Genomic DNA, 25,689 nt, shown 5'->3' with positions numbered 1-25,689 from the left:
TTTCTACTTTGTTTTTTTGTTTTGTTTTGTTTTTTGTTTTTGTTTTTGTTTTTTTGAGACAGGGTTTCTCTGTGTAGCTTTGCGCCTTTCCTGGAACTCACTTGGTAGCCCAGGCTGGCCTCGAACTCACAGAGATCCACCTGCCTCTGCCTCCCAAGTGCTGGGATTAAAGGCATGAGCCACCACGGCCTGGCTATTTTGTTTTTTATAATGGTTGCACCAACATACTTACTCTCACCCAGTGTATAAGGCTTCTAACCACTTGGTAACTATTTCAGTCAGAGTTCTCTAAAGTAACAGAACGTAAGAATTAATATATATATTATATTCATATATATAATTATATAGTATACTTCATATAATTCATATAATATACTGATTATAAATAATTATTAATAAAAATTAATAATATAATTATATATAATAATATATCTAATTATATAATATGTATATATTGTATATGTGGGATTTATTATACTGACTTTCAGGCTGTGGTAAAGCTAATCTAACAATAACTGGCTATGAATGGAAAAGTTCAAGAATCCAGCAGTTGCTCAGTCCACAAGGCTGGATGTCTCAGCTTGTCTTCAGTATATGCTGAAATCCTGAAGAAGTAGATGCTAATGCCAGTGAAGGAATGACCTTGCTAGCAAGCTAGAACATGCAGGCAAAGAGCAAAAGCTTCTTTCTTCCATGTCCTTATATAGGCTTCCAGCAGAAGGAGTGGCCCAGATCAGAGATGTGTTTCTCCAGATCAAAAGGTCTGGATTAAAGGTGTGTCTTCCTACCTCAAAGACCTGGTTCAGAAGTTGATCTTCCCACTTCAAATTAAGCAAAAATCCTCACATGTGTGCCCTCCATTTTTGTATTTTAGTTAATTACAGATGTAGTTAAGTTTACAATCAAGAATAGCCACCATTCTACCTAATCTTTGAAAAAATATCCATTATATTTCTTTTTTAAACTTTTTTATTATTAAGAAAATTTTTATTCATTGTACATAACGACCACAGATCCCCCTTTCTTCCTTCCTCCTGCCCCAGCCTTCCCCCTCAGCTGAGCCCCCATTCTCTCCTCTAACAAGGTAAGGCCTCCCATGGGGAGTCAGCAGAGCCTGGTACATTCATTAGAGGCAGATCCAAACCCCTCCCCCTGCATCAAGAATTCTCTGTTTAGCACTGTATCCCATTTTTAATTGAAATGTTTGATATTTTGATGTCTAGTTTCTTGAATTCTTTATATATTTTGGAGATCAGCCCTCTCTCAGGAGTGGGGTTGATGAAAATCTTTTCCCATTCTGTAGGCTGTTGTTTTATCTTATTTATCATGTCCTTTGCCTTAAAAAAGAAGCTTTGTGGTTTCAGGAGGTCCCATTTATTAATTGTTGCCCCCAGTCTGTGCTGCTGGTGATATATTTAGGAAGTGGTCTCCTGTGCAAATGCATTCAAGGCTACTTCCTACTTTCTCTTCTATCAGGTTCAATATAACTGGATTTATGTTGAGGTCTTTAATCCACTTGGACTTGAGTTTTGTGCATGGCAATAGATATGGATCTATTTGCAATCTTCTACATGTTGACATTCACTTATGCCAGCATCATTTGTTGAAGATGCTTTCTTTTTTTCCTTGTACAGTTTTGCCTTCTTTGTCAAAAATCAGGTGTTCATAGGTGTGTGGATTAATGTCAGGAGCTTCAATTCAATTCCATTGGTCCACATGTCATTTTCTATGCCAATACCTAACTGTTTTTATTACTATAGCTCTATAGTAGAGTTTGATGTCAGGGACGGTAATGCCTCTAGAAGTTGCTTTATTGTGCAGGATTGTTTTAGCTTTCCTGGGTTTTTTGTTTGTTTGTTTTTCCATACGAAGTTGAGTTTTGTTCTTTCCAGGACTGTGAATAATTGTGTCAGAATTTTGATGAGGATTGCATTGAATCTGTAGATTGCTTTAGGTAAGATTGCCACTTTTACTATGTTAATCCTACCTATCCATGAGCATAGGAGATCTTTCCATTTTCTGACATTTTCTTCAATTTCTTTCTTCAGAAACTTAAAGTTCTTGTCATAGAGGTCTTTCACTTGCTTAGTTCAAGTTACCCTAAGTTATTTTATATTGTTTGTGGCTATGTAAAGGGTGATGTTTCTCTGATTTCTTTCTCAGCCTGTTTATCATTTGTATATAGGAGAGCTAATGATTTTTTTTTTTTTTAGTTAATCTTGTATCCTGCCACATTACTGAAGGTGTTTATCAGCTGTAGGAGTTCTCTGGTAAAATTTTTGGGGTCACTTATATACACTATCATATCGTCTATCAATAGTGAAAGTTTGACTTCTTCCTTTCCAATTTGTATCCCTTTGATCTTCTTTTGTTGTCTTACTACTCTAGCTCGAACTTTGAGTACTATATTGACTAGATATGGAGAGAGTGGACAGCCGTTAATAAAAAACAAAACAAAACTGGAGAATGTCTTTCTGTATGCTGTGAATATGTGCTGCTCTGATTGGTTGATAAATAAAATGCTGATTGGCCAGTAGCAGGCAGGAAGTATAGGCAGGATAAGCAAACAAGGAGAATTCTGGGAAGAGGAAGGCTGAGTGAGGAGATGCCAGCCCTCCCTCCCCGTTCAGGGAGCAGCATGTAATGGCACACAGGTAAAGCCACGGAAAATATGCCGACATATAGAGTAACAGAAATGGGCTGAGTTTAAGTGTAAGAGCTAGTCAGTAGTTAGCCTGGGGGGTCTAGTCTACTTGGTGTTCTCTAAGCTTCATGTATCTTCAAAAGTATTTTGAAGTTTTCTTCTATGATTTTGTTGAATATATTTTCTGTGCCTTTGAGTTGCTATTCCTCTCCTTCTTCTATCCCTATTATTCTTAGGTTTAGCTTTTTCATGGTGTCCCAGAACTTCTGGACATTTTGTGTTATAGCTTTTTTTTGGCTTTAGTGTTTTCTTTGACTGATGAATCTATTTCTTCTATTGTATCCTCCACACCAGAGATTCTTTCTTTCATATCTTGTATTCTGTTGGTTATGCTTGCATCTGTAGTTTCTGTTCATTTACCCAGATTTTCTATGTCCAGCATTCCCTCAGTTTGTGTCTTCTTCATTGTTTCTATTTCAGTTTTCAGGTCTTGAACTGTTTCCTTCACCTGTATAATTGCTTTTTCTTGGCTTTCTTTAAAGGATTTATTGATTTCTTCCAATTTTTTGTTTGTCTTTTTCTCAATTTCTTTAAGGGAATTTTTCATTTTTCACTTCCTCTTTAAAGACCTCTATCATCTTCATAAAGTTATTTTTAAGGCCACTTTCTTCTGCTTTTTCTACATTGTGATATTCAGGTCTTGCTGTTGTAGAAGGCCTAGGTTCTGGTGATGCCATATTGCTTTTTATGCTGTTGTATGTATTTTTGCACTGACATCTACCTATCTCTTCCTCTAATAGATGCAATAGGTGTCTGTGTCTGAGGGAGCTGCTCTTGGTCCAATCTATGTTTGCTGTGTTTGTGTCTCAGGGGGCCACTCTTGGTCTAATTGGATCTGGGAGATTATGTGTCTCTGGGAGCTGCTCTTGGTCCAATCAGAGATGGTGGGTTCTGTGTCTCAGGAAGCCACTGAGGTCACATGGGGGATGGGTGGGTTTGGGGTAGGGAGAGGGTCTTGTAGACTGTAGAGTCAGATGGGGGGTGTTGGTGGAGAAGACTGCCCACAGGAGTCTTCCCTGCTGGCTGGCTACTGGAGCAGTAATGGGGTGCCATTATGTTTCTTGACTTTTACTCTCTGTGTGGAAGCCCACAAAGGTTTCCTAGTGATATCTGACCTTGATTTACCTACATTAGAGGATTGCTTGACCACATGTGTGATTACCAGGTATTTGAAAGGGTCTGCACTTGGATGTGCCGTATGCTTTGATGTAGCAAGGGAAGGTCTTTGGCTTTCCTTTAAAAGGCTCTTTAGAAGAGACAGAATGGGCTGGTGAATAAGGATCCAGGCCCTCCAGAGTTATTCTGTGTTTCTATCTGTCTCTCTCCCCTCTATTCTTCTATCTAAATATTTCTCACTTCTCCCTCTTCAAGAGAACCCTGGGGTAAAAGTGGGAGTGGGTCTCCCACATCTCTAATAACTGGTAATAAGGATTTTTCCCATATATCTGATGTCCATGTGTCTTTTTTGGAGAAATGTCTATTAAGAACTTTTGTTCATTTTTCAACTAGTTCTTAAATATTGTAGTTTAACGATTGAGTTCTTTATGCACTTTTTATGTTATTGGCACATTGTCTGTACATTTTCTCTCATCCCATAGGTTATTCCTTCACTTTGTTATTTTTTTCTTATGTGGAAGCATTTTAGTTTAATGCAATCCTATATGCCTAATTTTACTTTAGATGATTGCGTTTTTGAGGCAAACTAGAAGTCATTGTCCAGATCATTGTCAATAGGCTTTCCTAGTTTTCTTTTTTTTTAATTGTAATAAATACTAATTTTATTGTCTGAAATGCAGTTTTCCTGGAATTCTGCCAAATACACCTATTTACTGTTTTCTGTTTTTCTTTCTTTTTTCTTCTCAGTTCTCAAGTTTATTATGAAAATACTGCAGTGACTTGTGCAGTAACACCATCTTACAGGAGGAAACAGTTCTGTTCAAAACAACTCACCAGGTTTTCTGACATTAACAAAGAACAACGTGGGGCTGAAGTTAGAGAAGGGAATAAACTGAGTGCAGACAAATCATACAATTAAATTAAATGGTGTCCCTGAAAAGAAACAAAACAAGAGAGGAGGCCTTGGTGCTTATTTAGAAATGTTCATTAAGCTCCAATGATTGTTTGCTATCCTCATCTACAGTCATGCCGAGTAAGCTACAGCTAAGTGGAAGTCGACTGGACTCCCAGGTGTTAATGTTTACATCCCATTTCTGCAGTCTCTTGAGAAAGCATTAGTAACTACAAATAGCACTAGGCCAGAAACTGGATCTTGACCAACAATGTCGCGTCAGCACGCAACGAACTGGTTCATTCTAAAGTGGTCACGGCTGTTGATGACAAGAGGCTTTGTATTTTCATATGGCACATCTTTTTGGTCCGTGTGAAAACAAGTTGTTCGAATGTTAACTATTTTCTGACACTTTGGTGTTACTGTTGCTCTTCCCATTTCCATCAGGTCAATATACAGTTCACGGCAATACTGTACCAGTTTAAATTTTCATTACGGGAAGTAATCTGGGGTACAACGAGTGACATATGGCTCACCTCTACGAGGCGCTGTTTTTCAAAATAAATTTTTTTATATTTATTTATTTACTTATTTATTTTACTTTTATTGGTTCTTTGTGGATTTCACATCATGCATTCCTCAACCACTTATCTCCGCATCTCTTCCTGTCTGCCCTCTGCTCTTGCAACCTACCCCCAACCTAAACCAAATTTAAAAGAATCCAAAACCAAATAAAATAAAGAAACAAAACAAAATAGAGAAGAAGAAGCTGTAGTGTGTTGTCTACTGAGATGCAGTTTACCCTTTAGTCCATTCATCTTTACTTGCAAAAGTTCATTGCCATATGGCATTGGTGTAGCTCAAGGCCTCCGGTTTCTTCTACACCACCAATAAAGGACTTTTACTAGGGTTCCTCTTAGATATCCTGCTGTCCTCTGTCATGGAGATCCTGCTATTTTGGATCTGTAGGTTAGTCTCCCTCACACGCCATAGCAGTGAAGGATTAAATGGATGTTGGGATCGGCCAACTCATAGCCCTGGTAATGGGCCTGGATGGTCACTGGGTTGTTCAGCTCACCAGGTTTCCCTCACCATCACTACCCAGGCAAGCTCTCCAGTGCTTCCTCAGCTAGCTCACCCAATGCAGCCTACGGTGAGGAGCAGGGCCAGTTCCCCTGCTCTCAGGCCCTCAGATCCAGGTCCCTCTTATTCATATTACCAGGGCTCTACTGTTTTGCCCAGACAAAGTGCTGGGCCCTCTCTCCTGATTGCTGTAGGGGGAATGTGTGTGTGTGTGTGGGGGGGGGGGATGGGTTCAGCTCTCCTACACTCATGTCCTCAGGGTTGGCTCACCTGTACCTCGACAACAGAGTCAGCTGTAGTGTGCTGCCTAGGTGAGGTGCAGGGCCTGCTCTTCTGTGTGCTGCAGCTAGTGTGGGGCAGAACTAGTTTCCTCTCTTTTGTAACCCCAGGGCCAGCCATCTCATCTGCTACAGATAGCAGGGATTGAAGCGGGGAAGGCATCTTTCCATCACCAATGCCACTACGTGGCAGAGGAGGTGGTGCAGGGTCAGCTTTCCTGCTCTCATGCCCTCAGGGTTGGCTCACCTGCGTTCCTGACCACAGGGTCAGCTCTGGTGTGCTTCCCAGGTGAGGTACAAGTCTGTGGTGAGGGGTGGGGCCATCTTTCCGGAGTGCAGGGGAGAGCTCTCCCCGAGGGGTATTGCCAGATGGCCTGCTGCAGTATCCAGTGAGGAGCAGGACCAGCCATCCCAGGGCCAGTGAAGGGCAGGGCCAGCTTAGCACAGCATGGTTCCAATGACTTCTTGCTAACATGGGCCATGGACATCACCACAGACCCCAGCTGCAGCAGGAGCATGGACCCAGACATGGCCCTCAGATTACCATGCCCAGGGTGGCAGCATGGGCCCCAGGCACCAACATGGTCCCAGGTGGCTGGCCAGACCCCAGGCATCTGCAGAGCCCTCAGTGGCCACTGGAGCCACAGACACCACACCAGACCTCAGTCTCTATAGGGCCATGGACTCAGACATGACCCTTGGCCGCAGCCTGTGCCTAGACATCTCCTTGGCTCCTAGTGGCAGTATCAGCCACCCAGATAAGCATGGCCCTAGGCACGGCACAGTCATTGGGCACCAACATGGTCAGCCATCCACATGACCCTTGGTAACATCAGGACCCTATTAGGAGCCCCAGATATCAACTCAGATGCTGGCTGCTGTAGGGCTATGGGCCCAGACATGGCTCTCTGCAGCAGCCCTGGCCAGGATAACACCATAGCCCCAGGTGACAGCACAGGACACTGACCAGGATGTCCCTGGTGGTGGCATGGCTTTCAGATGCCCTCATGGCCACAGGTTGTGGCCCAGACCCTGGGCATCTATGTGGCCTTTGGTGACAACATGGGCCACAGACATCAATACAGACCTTGGCTGTGGTAGAACCATGGAACCAGACATGTTCCTAGATAGCATCCTGGGCCCAGATGTCATCATGGCCCCTGGTGGCGGTGCAGGACACCCAGACCAGCAAGGCCCCCAAAACAGCATGGCCCTCAGACAGCAACATGGCCCCAGGTGGAAGCCCAGACACCCAGCATCACCATGATCTTCAATGATCTCAGGAGCCACAGACATCAACACAGACCCTGGCTGTGGCAGGGCCATGGACACAGACATGGGTCTCAGCAGCAGCCCTAGTCTGGATGAAACCATGGCCTCAGTTGACATCCCTGGCCACCCAAATTGGTCTACTCCCACCCCTGGCAGCACAGCCCTCAGACACCAACATGGCCTCGGGTGGCAGTCTAGACCACAGGCCCTTGCACGGCCCCCCCCAGCAGCCACAAGAGCCACGGACATCAATACAGGCTCCTTCAGCTGCTCCAGGGCCCTGGATCAAGACTTGGCCCTTGGTCATAGCCAAGGCCCAGACATCTCCCTGGACTTGGGTGGCCAGCAGGTTATTCATGTCTGCCCTTTCCTCACTAACCTCACCTCTCCCTCTCTTCCACCTCCCCACCCTGTACTCTCTCATCACACATTGGTACCCAACTGCCCAGAGCCAGGGCTCTTGATTAGGTCACAGTTGGCTCTTGGTTGAGTACCGCCTGTGGCAGGGAGCTGCTGCCTTTCCTCTCTCCAGTGCCCGGGCCTAGAGACGTCAGGCAGTACTTGGTATGATGGTACCTGATTGATTGAGACTCTGACAGACCCAAAATCTGGTGGGGAGGAGCGGTGGTGGCCATCTGTGTCCACCGCTGATTTAGTCTCAGGTCGGACCAGCAGTTGCTGGTTGATTGTGTCCTAGTTTTCTTCTGGCAGTTTTCGGTGTTACATTTAAGTCTTTAATTTACGCTGACTTTAAATTACTTTTTATTATATAGTAGTCTTCTATGTAGATAATTTCCCCAAGATAATTTGCTGAAGACTACTTTCAGCCATTTTGTATTCTTAGAAACTGTCAACGATCACTTAACTGGGAAGGCGGGATGGCTCAGTGGGTAGAATACTTGTTATGCAAGTCTGATGACCCAAGTTCAATATTCAGAACTCAGATAAGGTGGATGGACAGAAACAACTTCACAAAGTTGTTCTCTGACATACTCTCCCTCTCCCCCCTTTCTCTCTTCCCACCATAACTCATGCATAAATAAATACAAAAATAAAACTCTAAAACTTAACAATAAATGCATAAATATTTGTTTCAGGGTTTCTTTTGCTCTGATGAAACACCACGACTATAAGCAACTTGGGAAGGAAAGTGTTTATTTGCCTTACACGTCTCCATCACAGTTCATCATCAAAGGAAGTCAGGACATAAACCCAAACAGGGTAGGTACCCAGAGGCAGGAGCTGATGCCGGGGTCAGGGAGGATTGTTGTTTGCAGGCCTCCTTTCCTCAAGCACCCAAGACCACCAGCCCAGGGGTGGCCCCACCCATGGTGAGCTATGCACTCGTATATCAATTATCAATCAAGAAAATTCACCACATGTCTGGAGAATACCACTGAGCTCTGCAAAAAAGACAGATGTTGCAAGGCTCCTCTAACTCCCTCACTGATGTAACCCTCCTCCCCCAACACTGATGTAATTGTGGGTTTTATCTTTAAAAACACTGTGCCCTGAGCTCTGGCACCAAAAGAGATTTTGAAGGCATTACCTTACTCTTGGTCTGGCCATTATTAAAGGTCTCATACTCTTAATTGGTTTAATTAGCATGATCGCCGGTAATTGTCCCCCATGGATTGTTTTACTCTGAATTGAAAACATTCCCACAAGGAAAGAGTGAGAGGCTTATGAGACTTGGGAACTGAATGAACTTCACACGGATGAAAAGAATGAAACTTAGAGCATTCACGGGGATCCCTTCCCAAGGATATAGAAACAGTTAAAACAACTGCTGGGAAAGGAGACTACTCAATCAGCCTAGCTACCAAGAAGAGATTCTCCAACCTGTCTAGCTGCCTAGAGGTCATTTAGAGAGCTCTGGAGTTTTTATGCCATCACCCATGTTGGGGTGGGCTTTGGTGATGGAGCTGTTTTGAGTCATCTCTGCTCCTGTAAGTAACCCCAATAAAAACTCATTGGCTCATTGGGGGCGGCGGGTGTGTGTGTGTGAATTCACCACAGCCTCACAGGCCAGTCTGATGGGAGCTTTTTCTCAATTGAGGTTCCCTCCTCCAAAATGCCTCTGACTTGTATCAAGTTGACATAAAACTAACCCGTACAGTATGGTTCTGGGTTACTGTTTCATCGGTTTATATACCATAGGCCTCTTGCTATACCAGTGCCATGCTGCTTACCATATTGATGCAGTACACTTTGCTAAGGTGCTTTTTTCTTGGTGATTTAAAAACTGTCTTTGGTTTTTGAGAACTTGATTATGTCAGGGTAAAGGTATTTTTACATCTAACATAGGTAGCGTTCATGAATCTGCATACTGATTTTTTCACTTTTGATAAGGTAAGGTTCTGACATTACTTCTCAAGCAATTCCTCACCTTTCCGGAGAGGAAAACCAATATCCAGACGCAAGGGCCCCGACTATACTAAATGTAAAGATCTTCAGCAAGGAGAGTGTAATAGTTGCTCTGCTGTTGTTGCCTCTTAGGAGCAGAAAATTCTTTAGGCCTTTTCTTTCCACAAGTTGTAAGTTTAACTGGGTTGGGGTTTGCCCTAAGGGTACTCCTCCATTTATCCCAGTGTGGATTAGCCTCCCTCACAACTAGGGATAGCACCACACACAGTGAGAGCATATTCCCATTTCAAACAATAAAATCAAGACAGTCTTTCACAGACATGCCTATAGGCCAAGCTAACCTAAGACAATTCCCCCTTTAAATGTTCTTCCCAGGTGACTCTAGACCGTGGCCGGATATAATTAACACTACCTCAACTTCTTCTTGCTAAACTGTTTCTTCCTTTTTCCATGTATGGTTTCAGGTTTCTTTTTAGTTGTCTATGCTCACCTGTAGAATATCTGAACTTCTTTCAGACAATTATTTGGAATTCTTCTCCAGGCACATTTTAGGTATAGGCTTCTTGAGGGTAAGGAATTGGTGATTATTCTGAAACCTTGGTTGAATAATGTCTTTCTGATTTGTTATGATTTTCAGAGTCTTAATGTTGGTGTCTACACACCTGAAAAAGCGGCTACCTCTTCAAATATTTACAGAGCATTTCAGCAGGGAAAGCCCTTTACTGGTCTGACCAGAGTCTGTGGGTGATTTATCTGATAATAACCTCAGAAGGTTGTTCACAGGAGTCTGTTCCATGGGGTCATCCTGGTGCCATTATCAACTGAGGAGAATATGAACAGTAGGCAAAGACAGTAAGCCTGAAACACCCTTGTTGATGGTAAAGTTCAGTGAATTTTTACATATTCACACTGTAAAAATTATCATTAATTTCAAAACAAAAGAAATTCTGTACCCACAGCAGTACATGGTATTTAAACACTGTGGTGATGTGCACAATGTCTTGGTAAACTCCCTTTGGTCTAGTGCTCAGTTCAACATGTTACCCTCCCTTTGCCATGATGTATAGTGCCATTTCAGGAACTAAGCTTCATCACTCTACATTTTTGAGGGTGAAACTGAAATCAGTCACTGATGACCAAGAAGGACACGTGGGTGGCCAAGGAAGAAGCTTTATTGTTTTAAGCCACTAAGATTTGGGGATAATTTGCACAAAGAACAATGTAGCCTGATATGACTCATACACACATAACAAAAATCTGATGAGAAATTACTTAGGAAAGGAAGACTTTATTTTTAACTGTTCAGAATCTGCAACTCAGAAATGAATCTGAATGCGAACTGGCCTCCTTAAATAGAACAAGTAAAATAGGCCAATTTCAAGTCAGATGATCTCTAAAAGAAACAGAAGAAAGTGACTTCATTGAGAAGATAAAGGACATGATCACTTTATCTACCATGTAGGCACTGCAGCAGGATCCCTTCATGAACTCAGGAGAGCAGGATAAGGCTAATTAATACAACCACACCTTTTTTTTTTTTAAGCAGTTTCTTTCTAGAATTCTATCTGCAATTTCTTTGGTCTGTATTATGAGGCCAGAGACTTAGTTCTTTCCCTGAGAGTCACTTGCCTTTTAGCTACAGTATATTCTGCTGATGCAACAGGTCCACGTTTGGTCCCCAGTTCTCACACTGGTTGCCTCACAACCATCTGAATCTTCAGCTTCAGAGTATCCGCCACCTTTTTCTAGCCTTTACAGGCACTGCACTCGCATGTACAAAGCCATAGACAGAAACACACGTACACACACACACACACACACACACACACACACACACACACACACACTCTCACACGTATATACATAAATGCAAATTTAAAAAGTTCCAATATCACAGAAAAAAATGTTTCATTTCATTCATGTTATTATTCACTCAATATTTATTAACTAAACCATAAGTAGTTTAAATTTATTTCAAAGGGGAAGATATTCCTGAAAAATATTAGAACAGAAAATGTAGTACCAATACTAGAAAAAGCTTTGAGAATGTTCTACTAGAATTTATTTCCAAAGAAGCGAATGGATTTTATCTGTTCTCTGAGACATTTCTGAATTCTATGCATGAGATACTTCTGTTACATATATTTATATGTATTCAAATGTGTCACAACTTTACATAGGTTTAAAATAAGCCTTTAGAATTTAGTTAATATTGTACTAAGATAATTCTTCTATACAACCTATTTTAATAAAGTGCTTATAATCTAGGAATATATACATTCTAAGCAAGCATTTTAAATTAATTTTGGTATTTACTAACTTAAGTACTCAAGAACTTGATTTGAAGAATCCAATAGACTGAAAGTCTGTTTCTCAAGAGAATTGGGATCTTCTACCAATGCAGAGATTTTGGAATTTCTATATTCCAAGAGTTCATGATCCTTGCTTGATGCCAATAATTCATTATCGGCTACACCAATAGTTGCATCTTCTACCAGAATATTTGCCTGGTATGCTCCAACTGAGATTTCAGGTAATCCAATGTAGTCGTGATCTGCTACTATCGAACCTTGCAAGAGATAAAGACTGTCTGAAAGAGAGAGATCAATGTTTCATCTTAGAATTGAAGGCAAACGTCATTTTAAAGTTAAACATTAAGTGATGGATGAAGCTCAAAGCAATACAAATTAGTTCATGAATATTAACTTCTGAAAAGCTCTCTTATCAAGCTGGGAATGGTAACACACACCTGGGAGGCAGAGGTGGGCAGATCTCTCAGTTTGGGCTACACAGAGAAACCCTGCCTCAAAAAATAACCAAACCAGAACCAAACCAAAGAAACCAACCCCTACCTCCAAACCAAACCTCTTATCCTCTTAAAACATTCATAAAAGTGAACAAAATTATGTGTATACACACACACACACTATTCACATATAAAGAATGTAGGACCATCAAAGATGTTGAAACAAAGCTTCCAATTTCCTTGAGTGGTCCTTGGAGTGATAAAGGTGAAACAAAATTACAGAACTATAATTTTGATACTGATGATATCCTTAATATGCATCTACAAAGCATTTCTGTGTGAATTAATAAGGGTATTTTAGCCAACTGAATTGCAAAACTTTTACATTTCTAATTTCAGATGCCCTCCAATTTGTACAGAATTCATAGTAGTACAACTACATCAATGAGTTATAATATAAAGCCATAAACTAGAATAAGATAAAGTAGCCAAAATCTGACTCATGTGGCGAGCTCCAATGAAGCAGCTAAACTTATTTCAGTTGAATCTGATAGCAAAAACCTGAGGCATGTTCAAGATCTACCTGATCTACACTCAACAGGAAACCTTTCCTTGTCAGTATTTTGTTATATTTTTAGCAAACTTATCATAAACTCCTGGAAACAGGTCTAAAATAAGTTGTTAAACCAAGAGCAAAACAGCGGTCTCTTTCACTATAAAGAATGCAATAGACAAAAAATGTAGCTAGAGTTTTCCTGCCTGGCCCACAGTCAGGACAAATCTCTGTCACTCGCTAGTCCCACAGCCGCTCAGACCCAACCAAGTAAACATAGAGACTTATATTGCTTACAAACTGTATGGCCATGGCAGGCCTCTTGCTAACTGTTCTTATATCTTAAATTAACCCATTTCTATAAATCTATACCTTGCCACGTGGCTCGTGGCTTACCGGTATCTTCACATGCTGCTTGTCATGGCTGCGGCTGGCAATGTCTCCTCCTACCTTCCTGTTCTCTCAATTCTCCTCTCTGTTAGTCCCGCCTATACTTCCTGCCTGGCCACTGGCCAATCAGTGTTTTATTTATTGATCAACCAGAGCATTTGACATATAGACCATCCCACAGGAAAAAAAAAAAAAAAAAAAAATTCCTCCAGGTCTGATTCTCCAATTCATCACAAAAAGGAACTCATCTACCATAGCTGATTAACATCATCCCCGCATTCTCTTTCTGAATCTTCTCCCAAACATTAACAGAGTCTCTTAAAGATTTTAATATCTTATAGAACCCTTTAATCTAAGTGTAAGAAAAGAAGACTAATTGCCTATTTAGATCAGAGGTCAGTTGGGATCACCCCAGAGTTGGTAGTATGTTTGGGAAAATGAACCCTCTCTAGAAGTTCATACATTTAAAAACTTAAAATTTATAAACTTTAGGAGCTCTTAGAATCCACACTATAAACAGGTGGCATAAAGGGCTTATGTGGGAGTCTCTGTAAACACTATGACCAGCAGACAAATGATCCACAAAAGGAAATCTGGTATAGCATGACTTAGCCTGGCTGGTTCAAACTTCCGGAGTCTGACACCAGGCAGTTTATTTTAGGCATATTTAAGCACAGCTCATTTTTGGAAAGTAGTTTCCTGATAATTAACTCAATCCCATGTATATAACAAAGCCTAAGACATGTTTAGATTGAAACTCTTTACAAAACAGATATGATTTCTTACATAAAGATGGGTACTCTTGACTCAGAAACAATCCTCAAGATAAGAGTATAGGGAGAATGACTGAGGTAAACAAAATAGCCTGTAGGAGTCAGGACTGGTCTGGCACTAAGATAAACACAGACGTTACCTAGGCTGTTGTAAAGCACAAGTGACATCTCTCATAAAAAAGGAACATCTCTCAGAAAGACGAGTTTTATTGACTGAGAGGCAATGCTCAAAATGTAGGGGGAATAGTCTGGGATAAACAAATATAATAGTCTGGTGGATTTGGGTGAGGCCTGGTCCTGGAGATAGCAAACCATCACCAGGTAATAAACTACATCCATTTCCAGCATTCCAAGTGGAAACAGGTAAACACTTTCCTTCCTTTGAAGAGACAAGCCTGAGTGCTTAACTTTCCTGTCTTCCTTGGTGCTTATCTATGTGCACAAGGACCCCATACCTCTACAGGCTTGGGCTTACACAGCCATTTAGTTCATTATTATGCAAAGTATGCCTGGGCATTAAGTGTTGAGAGGTTTTTCAAATTACACTTTACAAATTCTTATGAAAGAGTATGTGGTGATCAGACTGAAATTAATTCAGGAGATGACTTATTTATGGGGGAATAAAAGTACACAGAATTGTAAGGGGCAAGAAAATGATGGGCTGTATGCTATTGTGGGAGAATTGCTGTACAAAAGGAATGAATTTGAAAGACAGACTACAAATCATCCAATTAATGATTGAGAATTGTTTTGACTAAAAGCACCAAGAAGATGGAAAAGGGTCAATGAATTTGAAAGACAGAGTATTATTAGAAATTTAACATTGCAGCTTGCTTATTAGCTTATGCTTAATACAAAAGGCCAGAAAGTTCATGAGCATAATTAAAAGGTTGGGTATGTTAGAAAGTGTTGTGGAATTTAAAATATTCATGAAGAATTCTATAAGATCAATGCCTATATGTTAGATGACATCATCACTGACAGCAGACCCCACAGGACCTAGGGAATTTCCAAGGCATTTTTCAGGAATGATTGATAAAGGAGGTTTTCTGAAAAAAATTTTTTTCATATAGATGAGTAGGTTAGTTTATTGTAACCCTAGACCAACAGCCAACCCCTAGGTTGGCTTATTTTAGAAAAATATGCTTACTAAATATGTATCAGTGAGGACAATGAATCTAGATACAAGAGGCAAAACTCTCAGAAGCTGATTTTTTGGATCTGTGCTCAACGACTTTATGTTTAGGTTTGTTTCAGTTAACTGGACTTAGAAAAAAATAAATCTTACCCATATCACTTATTATTAAGGGGGAACATTATATGTGTGTGTGTGAGTGTGTGTGTATGTATATATGCTATACAAACACATGCATTTTTCCTTTCCATAAATGATGGTTCTTACAGTATCTTATAACAAAACTATGCAGAGTATAGATCATATTGTAAGAATTACTGTGAAAATGTCAAGGCTAGTTAATATATTAAAAAACACCTCATTCACCCATAAGGAACAAATATGTTTCAATTCTAACTATAGTCTCTAACTGGACCCAACTGAAATGTGATTCAATTTCAAAAAAGTTTATTAAAAGACTCTCAGACTCTTTGGGACCTCCCAAGTATGCAGATTCAATATTTTGCATATATTGTTAAAGAAAATGAGACACCATTTTCATCTCTTTCTATTTAAAATGTGCTAATAGAAAATTTAAAACTACCCGTCACATAGATTTTGTGTCACTGGATAATATTGATGTGGATCTACAGAATCCCAAGTAAAGGACACAGAAAAGAATATGCTGACATTCTTACTCTTAAGGCAGAGACAAACACCATATTAATGGAATTTTCCACCAAGTTACATTACACAAAATATATTGTATTAAGTAGTTTTATTTCCCCATTCTATTGATTCAGTTGTGATTATGATGAAAATACATTTAACAAAGGTAATTGTTTCAACTTTGAAAAGACTGAATAATGTCTTCAGTTTTTTTTGAAACTTAGATATTTTCAAGATGCTTTTACAAACTTTCTCTTATGTGGCTTTAAGGAATAAAAAATTTAAGATTAGGAAATAGATATTTAACTTTTAGGAAGGAATCTACATTTAATGATCACAAAATGTGAATGACTTGGGTGAATTAATGTTTTAAATTATAAAAATAAAGTTTTGTGTGAGCTACTTTTCTTATTCTTATGTGAGATGTCAAAATAACTAAATAGTCTGATAATTTTCAAACTTTTACACTATATTGCTCTTGTAATATATCCTTTCCAAGACAAAACAACTATAATTTGATGCTATTATTATTAGTTATAATACTAATAGTAGCTACCAGTAATAAACTGGATGGGCTCTGGGTCTGGAGAGTAGGTAGCTATAAGTACAAAGGAACACTTTCTCTGCATAAACTATATTACTAATAATGTGGTGATCACAGGTATAGTGTCATAATAAAAATATTATGACACTATGACATTATGACACATTGTTTTATTAATGAGACTGTTAACTGTCTTCAGCACAATAATAGTCTCCCAAAGTGTATACCCATTAATCTCTGCAAATGGTGAATATGTTGCTTTACCTGGCACAAAGGAATTTGGGTAGTCAGGAAATTAAAGCTGCCAATGATCTGATCTTAAAATTAGTGAGATAATTTTAAAGTATTTGGGTGGGTTGAAGGACAAAGGTCCTCAAATGGCAAAGAGGGAGACAAGAGGAATTTGAGGCATGCTGGTTTTGAGAACGGAAGAAAAGGACTGTAAGCCAGGGAATAAATGAAGCATCTAGAACAGTGGTTCTCAAGCTGTGGGTCGCAACCTGTTTGGGGGTCAAACAACCCTTTCACAGGGATGGCATATCAGCTATCCTGCACATCAGATATTTACACCATGATTCATAACAGTAGCAAAATTACAGTTATGAAGTAGCAACAAAAATAATTTTATGATTAGGGGTCAGCACAACAAGAGGAATGGTATTAAAGGGTGGTGGCAGCATTAGGAAGGTTGAGAACCACTGCTCTAGAAGCTAGAAAGGAGAAGGAAATCCATTGTCTTCTCTTCTAGTCATTCTAGAAACATGACTCTACCAGTACCTTAATTTCAGCCCAATAAAACCCATGTAGAAATTCTAAAGTAGATACATTTATGGCAACAAATATATGTTGTTTGAAGCACTAAATGCACTGCAAATTGTTTTGGCAGGAATACGAAACTTGCATAATGAAAATTATTTCATAAGTGGGCATTTAATCATGAAGGAAAGAATGAGACTAAAACTTTAGTGAGGTAGACCCAAATCTATCCTCAATAAAGCAAATAAATTAAAAACCAGTTTGTGTCAGATGGGACAGCAGGTCAACACCAAAATTATCTCTTTCCAACAAGACTGCGATCACAATGGGACAGTAGAATATTTGTAAAAATTCCCATCAGAACAAGGAGCTTAGATGTGCTCAGCATCTAATCAGACAAACAGCAAACAGGCCTACTTAAAATAGCAACGACAAGTACTGCTAACCTAGTACTGGATGTGTTAGCTCAGTGCTATGTTCCAGACAAGAACGACAGGAACTTGGCAACAGAAGTGTTAGACTGTAACCCTTTAACACAGCCAAGAAATCAGCAGTAGTAAAGAGTAATGTGACAGATATAAACAGATATTTGAACTCCTTTTCGTTATTGGATGTTTAAATTCGTGTCAAATAAAAATGTTTGATGGTCAAAGTGACTGTTTTCACTAAATTCACTTCAGGGACTCTTCAAGGTCAGCTGCTGAGGGAAAGGCTTTGAGGAAAATGTATGATGCTGAGGCAAAAGATGGAGTAAGCCACATTTACTTTGTATTTCTGCCAATGAAACTCCACATACACACAAAAAAAGGATCAAACACTATTGAAAAACTAGTTTATAGCATGGCTGATAGGAAATTGTAAAATCGCACTTATCATCTTCCAAAGTCTATGTTCATACCAATACTAACACTACAATTTTCTTGCATTACTAGAAGAAACATTTCCAGAAAATTTCAGCACGAGGCAAGAACTCCATTGCTTCTGTTTAGACACTTGTGCTTTCAACTTGTTTCTGAAATATTCAGAAGGAAAATAACTGACTTCCTTTCTGAATGTCTTTGATAAGAGACAACTGAAGAATGAGAACAAGATCCTGCACAGCAGCATTTTACATGCAAATTCTGTATGACTGAATATTAACATATTAGAAGGAAACACATTCGGAAGGTGAAGGCGGAAATCGTGGTGGGATTAAAGAACACATCCAGTTCCCTTTTCCCTGCTTAGCCTGTAGAAGGGAGAGTCTATAAACGCTCTGGAGTGAGAAGACACACGAGAACGAATGTACTGCCCTCTTATAGGAAAGACGAAATCACCCATGTGTTCAGAGTCAGAACAGTCTGAGGTAAGTTTGTGACTAGAGCAACTGGTTCTGCCACAGGAATCAAAAGGACCAAGAGCTCTTAACGGAAGTGCTAGGGTCCAGACCAGAAGTGGATAAGAACTACTATACTGATAAGCCCCATGAGGGCTTCATATCTCAACAAAGAAACAGGGTAAACATAGGTCATTGCTTATTTCTTGTTATTTACTTTTATCTACTAAGTGACTTATTTATGATATTTAAAAATATATTGCAACACCATGTAATGTAACTTGCATTCAAATAATATTAATGCATCATTTTTCGTTTGTTCATATATTACTAACTAGCATATATTCAATGTACAAAAATGAGCAAAGTAAATATAAGCATGCATGAAAATGGTGCAATGTATTGTATTCTTTACAGAAAAAGCATAATTATCCAATAAGTACCAAATAACTTCCTCTCACCTATCTACCTCAGAGAAGCTCGAAGGAACAAATACAGTAGGAATAAATGAAATAATCTTGAAGAAGTAGGGGACTTAATCTGAAAACCATGTTAAAATATCATTCAAGTCTTATAAAGGGAAAGGCTAGAGATCAGAATGCTTGTTGGCATAGCTTGGGGCATTATAACACTCCTACAATTATCATTATGGGAATGCCATAATTCTATAGTCTGATAGCATTCTGAGTATTCTCCATCCTCCACCCTTACCCATCCTAACCCATGAACTAATTATGAAGTCACATTAAAAGAAAATAAATTTTTTAAGTTCCCCTATTTATTTTACAATTAGATTCTGGACAATATGATTGTCTTTGGCATTAAATGATCATAGCTGCTGTTTTTCCACATACAAACGAGGCAGAAAGTAATAGGATATTATGCAAAACTGGAGACGGGATCTTTCCATTTTTGAAACAGATTTAGCATTTTTTCATAACAATTAGGAAAAGTAAACATAAGTCAAAACAAAAATCCTGGTTTGTTTGCTTTTAGAGCATACTACTACTACTACTACTATTATTATGTGCCTGCTTGTTTTCTTTTTTTTTTTTTTTGGTTTTTTTTCGAGACAGGGTTTCTCTGTGTAGCTTTGCGCCTTTCCTGGAACTCGCTTTGGAGACCAGGCTGGCCTCGAACTCACAGAGATCCACCTGCCTCTGCCTCCCGAGTGCTGGGATTAAAGGCGTGCGCCACCACCGCCCGGCTCCTGCTTGTTTTCTAACAAGAGAGAGAAAGCATGGATTTGGGTGTTTGGGAAAGCGGGAGGACCCAGGAGGGGCTGGAGAAGGGGAAGACATAATCACAATATACTGTATGAAAAAAATCCATTTTCAATCATAAAGTAAAAAAAAGTTTGTACAAGTACATTCTGATTGGCTTACGAGGGAGAACTAAAACTCTATCAAGTATGAAATTTAGAGGGGGAAGCAGTTTAACCATAGGAGGCAAGAAGTTTGCTTGAAATTCGAATCCCTCTTCCCAGGGAAAAGGACACACCAGGGAAGTTACGGATGCCTACCTTGCTCAGCGGGCTCCCTCACGTAAGGCCGCAGGTGGGACATTTTGATGGGCCTCTTCAGTCTGGTGCCCGTGTTGTCCCTCAGGACAGCACATCCACTCTCGGTGATGTAGTCTATGACACAAGGGCCAACCCATTCCGACTGGAAACGGCCGTCTTTCCACCAGTTCTTCCTCTGACGTAGAACCTCGTGACCCACTTTTAAATGAAACGGATTTAACTGCTTTGGCTTCTTTTTAACAGTCTTGGTTTTGTTTAGTTCATCCAAATTGCTGTTCTCCATCTGTCAATGCAAAAACAGAATTATGACCGGGCTTAATTTAAATGCATATACTGATCAGATGGTAGCAGTGGGCATCTACTGAGTTGTTACCGAAATGAAGGACGGACTCCTAACTAGTTCTTTAAAAATATTTTAAAGTCGGTATCTCTTTTTACATCGACGGTAAAGCATACAGGCTGAGTGCTTCTGAGAACGTGCACTAGCACAAGTACAGAGTACAAGGTTCTACAACTGCTAACAAGTACAGATTAGATACCAGGTCTACGCAGTCTTCCCCAAGTCATAGCTTACTGCCAGTTTCTTAGACTTTCATCGCCTATAAGCAGACGATTCAGGGGCTGGGGAACAGGTTCAGTGGTCAATGCCTGATACACACTCACGCGGCCATGAGTTCAGATTCCCAGCACCCACTGGACACAGTACCACACATCTGTAACCCCAGCAATGGAGGGGAAGGGGTGAGCCTGGCACACCCGGGTGCACCCTGGGCAGCCTGTGTAGCTGAATTCGTGAGCTCTAGTTTCAGTGAGGGGCTTTGGCTCAAAAACTCAGGCTGAGAGTGAGAAAGACAGTGGATGTCTATTACCAGCCTCCACACATGTTCACACGTGTGCACATGCACTGCACAAATACATACATAATCTACACAAAGCACATACACACGAAAACAATAAACAAGCATATCACTTAACCAAAATAAGCAGAACATGGTAGATAAAAACTTCATTTTTTAAATTTTTTGCTTAAGGGTGTATCATGTCCACATACACGAACGTGCCCACATGCTGACATTTTGAACATAATTCCTCTTCTGTAGGGCTTCACAGAGCTTTTCTGGTGTGGACTTACCTGGCCAGCTGACGGTGTCTTGTCCTCCAATACCACATCAGCCTCTCTAACTGCAGCTACAATTCTGGCAAACACGCTTGTATTTTCCCCACCCACTTCGGGAGGCCACTCCAGCAGACAGGGATTCCGGTTGAACATTTGGAAATACGGCGTGTTTTTAGTAGGCTCTGAGTGCGTCACATTGAAGGCAAAGGAAAGCGCAGGCAAATGCTCGTCCCAGGTGTTTGGGTGGTCGGCACAGTGTTTGGAGAGAAAGCCTTTGATTGTGCTAGGTGTACTTTCCGATGGATTAACACTTCCAGAAGCATGAGAAATGACAATCTGCTTTGTACCAAACAATCTATACAGTTCTGTATTGATCTGGAAAATACGAAAAAGCAAAACTGACTGTTTAAAGTTCGTATTTCTCCTCTGGCTTAAAAAAGGTTTCAAGAAGCCCAAGTCTTGTCTTTCATTGAACACAGGCATTCAGGTAAAATATATAAGCATTTTGGGTAAAATTCTACTGAGTCCTTACTAAGTGCTGATCAACACATGAAATGTCATTTTTGTCATTACATGTCAGGACGACTTTATGATGTATTATTAACTCCGTTTTAAAGACACAAGCTTAAGATGTGGGAGTCTAAGCACCTAATATACACACACAACAAGGAAACGGAAGGACAGAATTCAAAAATAACCTTGTGGTCAAGTAACTTTTGAATTCAGTAGACTATTTTTTTCAAAGGACCACTAGGTCACATGACACAGTCTCTGTACTCAGTTTTCTCCTTTGTAAATTGAGAAAAACCCTACTCACAGCCGCCTAGGGGCATATACAAAGCAATGCTTGTAAGAAATCAAACAGCTCTCAGCAAGGAGTACGGAATTTATGGAATTTAACTGCAACAACTATTGCTGTTATAATAATAATTTTTATGGCCCAGACTTCAAAGAATTCAGGATGAGTTTAGGACACTTGTAATAATAGTAAGTCTCTCAAATGTTAAACAACAATTTTTCGACCTTGATGCTTTCATATTTTCTGTTATTTTAATTTAGTTAACCTTCCGCTGATAAATTTCTCTTCAAAAGAACATTTTCTACAAATAACTGTCAGAGTAATTGGAAAGATAAAGATTCTCAAAGGAAAGCTAATACGTATCTCACATCTTCCAAGATCCCAATAAGGCAGAAGTGGCCATGTGAGAACTGTGGCAGAAAAAGACGTAAGTTACAATTTCCGCACAAACTCAGCCAGTGCTAGGCTTTTTTTTTTTTTTTTCCCACTGTTCTCCCCTGTTAACTGCAATATAAATATTATGACATGGGCTCCACAGCCACATTGTCAGCACGACACTGACAGCTGCATTCCCAAAGACGGAAAGAAGCTGGGCGCCTGAGTTCCCACTATGCTCACGGCTTTCCTTCCAACCTTATGTAGTTTGCGCTTCTTTCACTTGAGTACAAAGGACGTTTCTACTTCCATTCTGGTTTTAGGGAGAGGAATTCCCTGTTGCTTGCGCCTGAGCTTGACTCCTCACCCACTCTTATATGGAAGACTATATGATACCTAAGTCATGTGACCACGCTATACGGAATAGCTTGTTAAAATTTAAATTTTGTATTCATAAATTTAATTAGCTGCTGAAATGAAAGAATGAATAAGGAATCTACTTCTACATGTTGTTTTCCATTTTGCTCTTACTAAACTTTATGTATCATGAGTGACCACTGAATTACTTAGTTATTATCAATCTGTAGTATTAATAAAGCCTTTTAGTTTGTATACCTATTATAGTTACCTATATAAATATATAAAATATACATATAAAATTATTCTTTATATTTTTAACATGATATAAATATGGTCAATCATTTCATGCTAGTTAATATCATTTTATTATATTTTTATTTTTGGTTGTTCTTAAGCTAGAAGTAAAAAATATTTGATTCAATCATCTCACTTTAGTTTGAAGATATCAAAAGATAGGCTTACAATTACTTAGTGGTAAAGTAATAATAAAAATCTTGCTCTCCTAATCTCTAGTTCAACAAATCTAGTACTATATATTATATACCTCCATATCTATAGCAATTTATCTGAGTGTATTAAATATCCTATAAAGCTATAAGAACTGTGTGCCAGACACCAAGAGTGACAGCTGCTCCCAAATGTGAGCACTTTGTCCTACCTGTTCAATGAATTCATCTCTTTGGTCCATTATTATTTTCTGAGGAGGTCCATATAAGAAAAATATATTGATAATAGCTTTAGAAATTTCTGATGCCGAGACATCACATAAAGGCAAAATCATAACCCATTTTGTGAACAAATCAGTCACGATTATAGCATACACATGACTCCTGTCGCTGGTATGGAAAGGTCCCATCAGATCCACAGTAACTACACTCCACGGGTTTCCCACCGTGAGAAGGTGCTGCTGAGGTGCCACCACAACTGTATTTTTTGCTACTTGGCAATGCTGACAAGCATATACCTACAGAGAGGCACACAACAAGAAAAATGCATATAAATGTTAAAACAGTCACTGTAATATGTCATTTTTATAAAGCAGAATCTAAAATAGTCAACAAGTATGGTGATATTTTATTTGTACTGAAATGTGATTTTATTTGTATGTTAATAAATAAAGTTGTCTGGGGGTCAGAGCTAATAGCAAGCCATAGCAAAGGCTGGTGGTGGTGGCGCACATCTTTAATCCCAGCACTTGGGAGGCAGAGCTAGGCCGATCTCTGTGTGTTCAAGGATACAGCCAGCATGGAGACACACACCTTTAATTTCAATACCAATCATAGAAGACCTGGAGGTCTGTATAGATGGGCAGTGACAAGGAGGTCATGTGGTTGAGTTTACAACCAATGAGAAGGCAAAATAGAAAGTAAATAAAAAGGGCAAACACACAGGAAGAGGTCTCTTGCAGAGAGGTAGGACAGCAGTGGCAGTGAAGGGTAAGGTTTTTAATCTCAGCTCTTAGCTATTGCTCTGACCTCTTGGCTTTCATCTCTGAATCGGCTCTGTGTTTCTTAATTAAAAAGACAGTTACGCCGGGCGGTGGTGGCGCACGCCTTTAATCCCAGCACTCGGGAGGCAGAGGCAGGCGGATCTCTGTGAGTTCAAGGCAAGCCTGGGCTACCAAGGGAGTTCCAGGAAAGGCGCAAAGTGACACAGAGAAACCCTGTCTCGAAAAACCAAAAAAAAAAAAAAAAAGACAGTTACATCTACAAACAAGTACTCTCTATTTTAAAGGAAGTTTACTGGCCTGGGAATAGCCCATTAAATAAAGCCTTTTACTTAGAACAAGCAAATATCGGTCATTACAGCTGCACCACAGGGCCCGCTCATACTACTCTGATTAAATGACAATCTCAATAGGGCCTTATTCAAATGGAATATGATTCTGGTTCACATTCAAATATATATTAAACCAACAGATCTTAGAATGGTTGTTTATTATTTTATTTTTAACTGATGCATTTATGTAATCCTTTGACTCAGGATGCTGAAGCCCGAGAGTCAGGGCAACATGGTAAATTCAAAACCAGCCAGGTCACATCATAGGAACCCAATTGCCCAAAATAAGTAAGTAAATAAATAAATAAAAAGAAAAAAATGAAAAGGAAGGAAGAACATAACAAAGAATCTCCTAATAGGCTACCATGAAATATTCCATTTTCTATCATTTTAAGCCAGCATGTGGCTATGCAATAATTTATACAAACAAATGACATTTCTTCCTATAGTTTTTATTCTAAAGTTCATTCATTCACCCATTTCACTAATATTGGCTGAGCTGTAATTTTAATTAAATCATATCTAAAGATGCCAGAAATCTCCCTATGTCCTAGAGGAAATCCAGGTCTCATGAAGCTGTTATTTAAGTTAGTGGTTCTCAAACTGTGGGTCGTGGCACCCTGGGGTCGCACATCAGATATTTACATTACGATTCACAACAGTAGCAAAATTACAGGTATGAAGTAGCAATGAAATAATCTTATGGTTGGGGGTCACCACAATATGAGGAACTTCATTGAAGGTTGAGAACCACTGTTAAGTGGATTAAGAAGAGATCAATTGATTAATTTATAGATGGTGCTGTTTTTAAAACATTTCCAGACTTTCACTTTGGAAGTTATTTCAAGCCAAGTCTAAAAAAATAATTAACAACAAAAATAAAAACACAAACCCTCATCATTGTGATCAAAGTAATTCTTTTTTAAAGATAATAGAGACAGAAATGTGTATTAAGAAACAGAAAATCACTCCGGAAAACGGGAGTGGACTAGTGAGCTGGGAAATGCTCATCATAATTATTCCTGATGATCACTCTCATTTTCAACTTTAATGTATTCACCAGTTACAAAAAGCATTATTTTAAGAATGATACCTTTTCTCAAATTATAACCACTTGATATTTATTTCACTGAATGCTGTAAAAGAATGCATGGAACACTTACAA

At 39.5% G+C, this 25,689-nt stretch overlaps 1 protein-coding gene across 4 annotated transcripts in view; it reads right to left on the bottom strand.

Moving 5' to 3' along the window:
• Positions 1-10,866: 10,866 nt before the first annotated feature.
• The window catches only part of Gin1 (gypsy retrotransposon integrase 1), a 29,920-nt gene continuing 15,097 nt past the window's right edge, over positions 10,867-25,689 (bottom strand). For all 4 annotated transcript variants that reach the window (XM_052750280.1, XM_052750281.1, XM_052750282.1 and 1 more), the window contains 4 exons: positions 23,404-23,709; positions 21,227-21,586; positions 20,095-20,377; positions 10,867-12,302 (listed from right to left, as the gene is read on the bottom strand). In XM_052750280.1, coding sequence (XP_052606240.1) covers positions 12,028-12,302; positions 20,095-20,377; positions 21,227-21,586; positions 23,404-23,709 — 1,224 coding nt within the window. In that variant the 3' untranslated portion in view covers positions 10,867-12,027. The remainder of the gene's footprint in view (positions 12,303-20,094; positions 20,378-21,226; positions 21,587-23,403; positions 23,710-25,689) is intronic.

This window comes from Peromyscus californicus, unplaced genomic scaffold (genome assembly GCF_007827085.1).
Source record: "Peromyscus californicus insignis strain IS unplaced genomic scaffold, ASM782708v3 Scaffold_21__1_contigs__length_65335640, whole genome shotgun sequence".
NCBI lineage: Eukaryota > Metazoa > Chordata > Mammalia > Rodentia > Cricetidae > Peromyscus > Peromyscus californicus.
The sequence above is the reverse complement of the archived record's forward strand: the minus strand, read 5'-3'. Positions and strand labels throughout refer to the sequence as shown.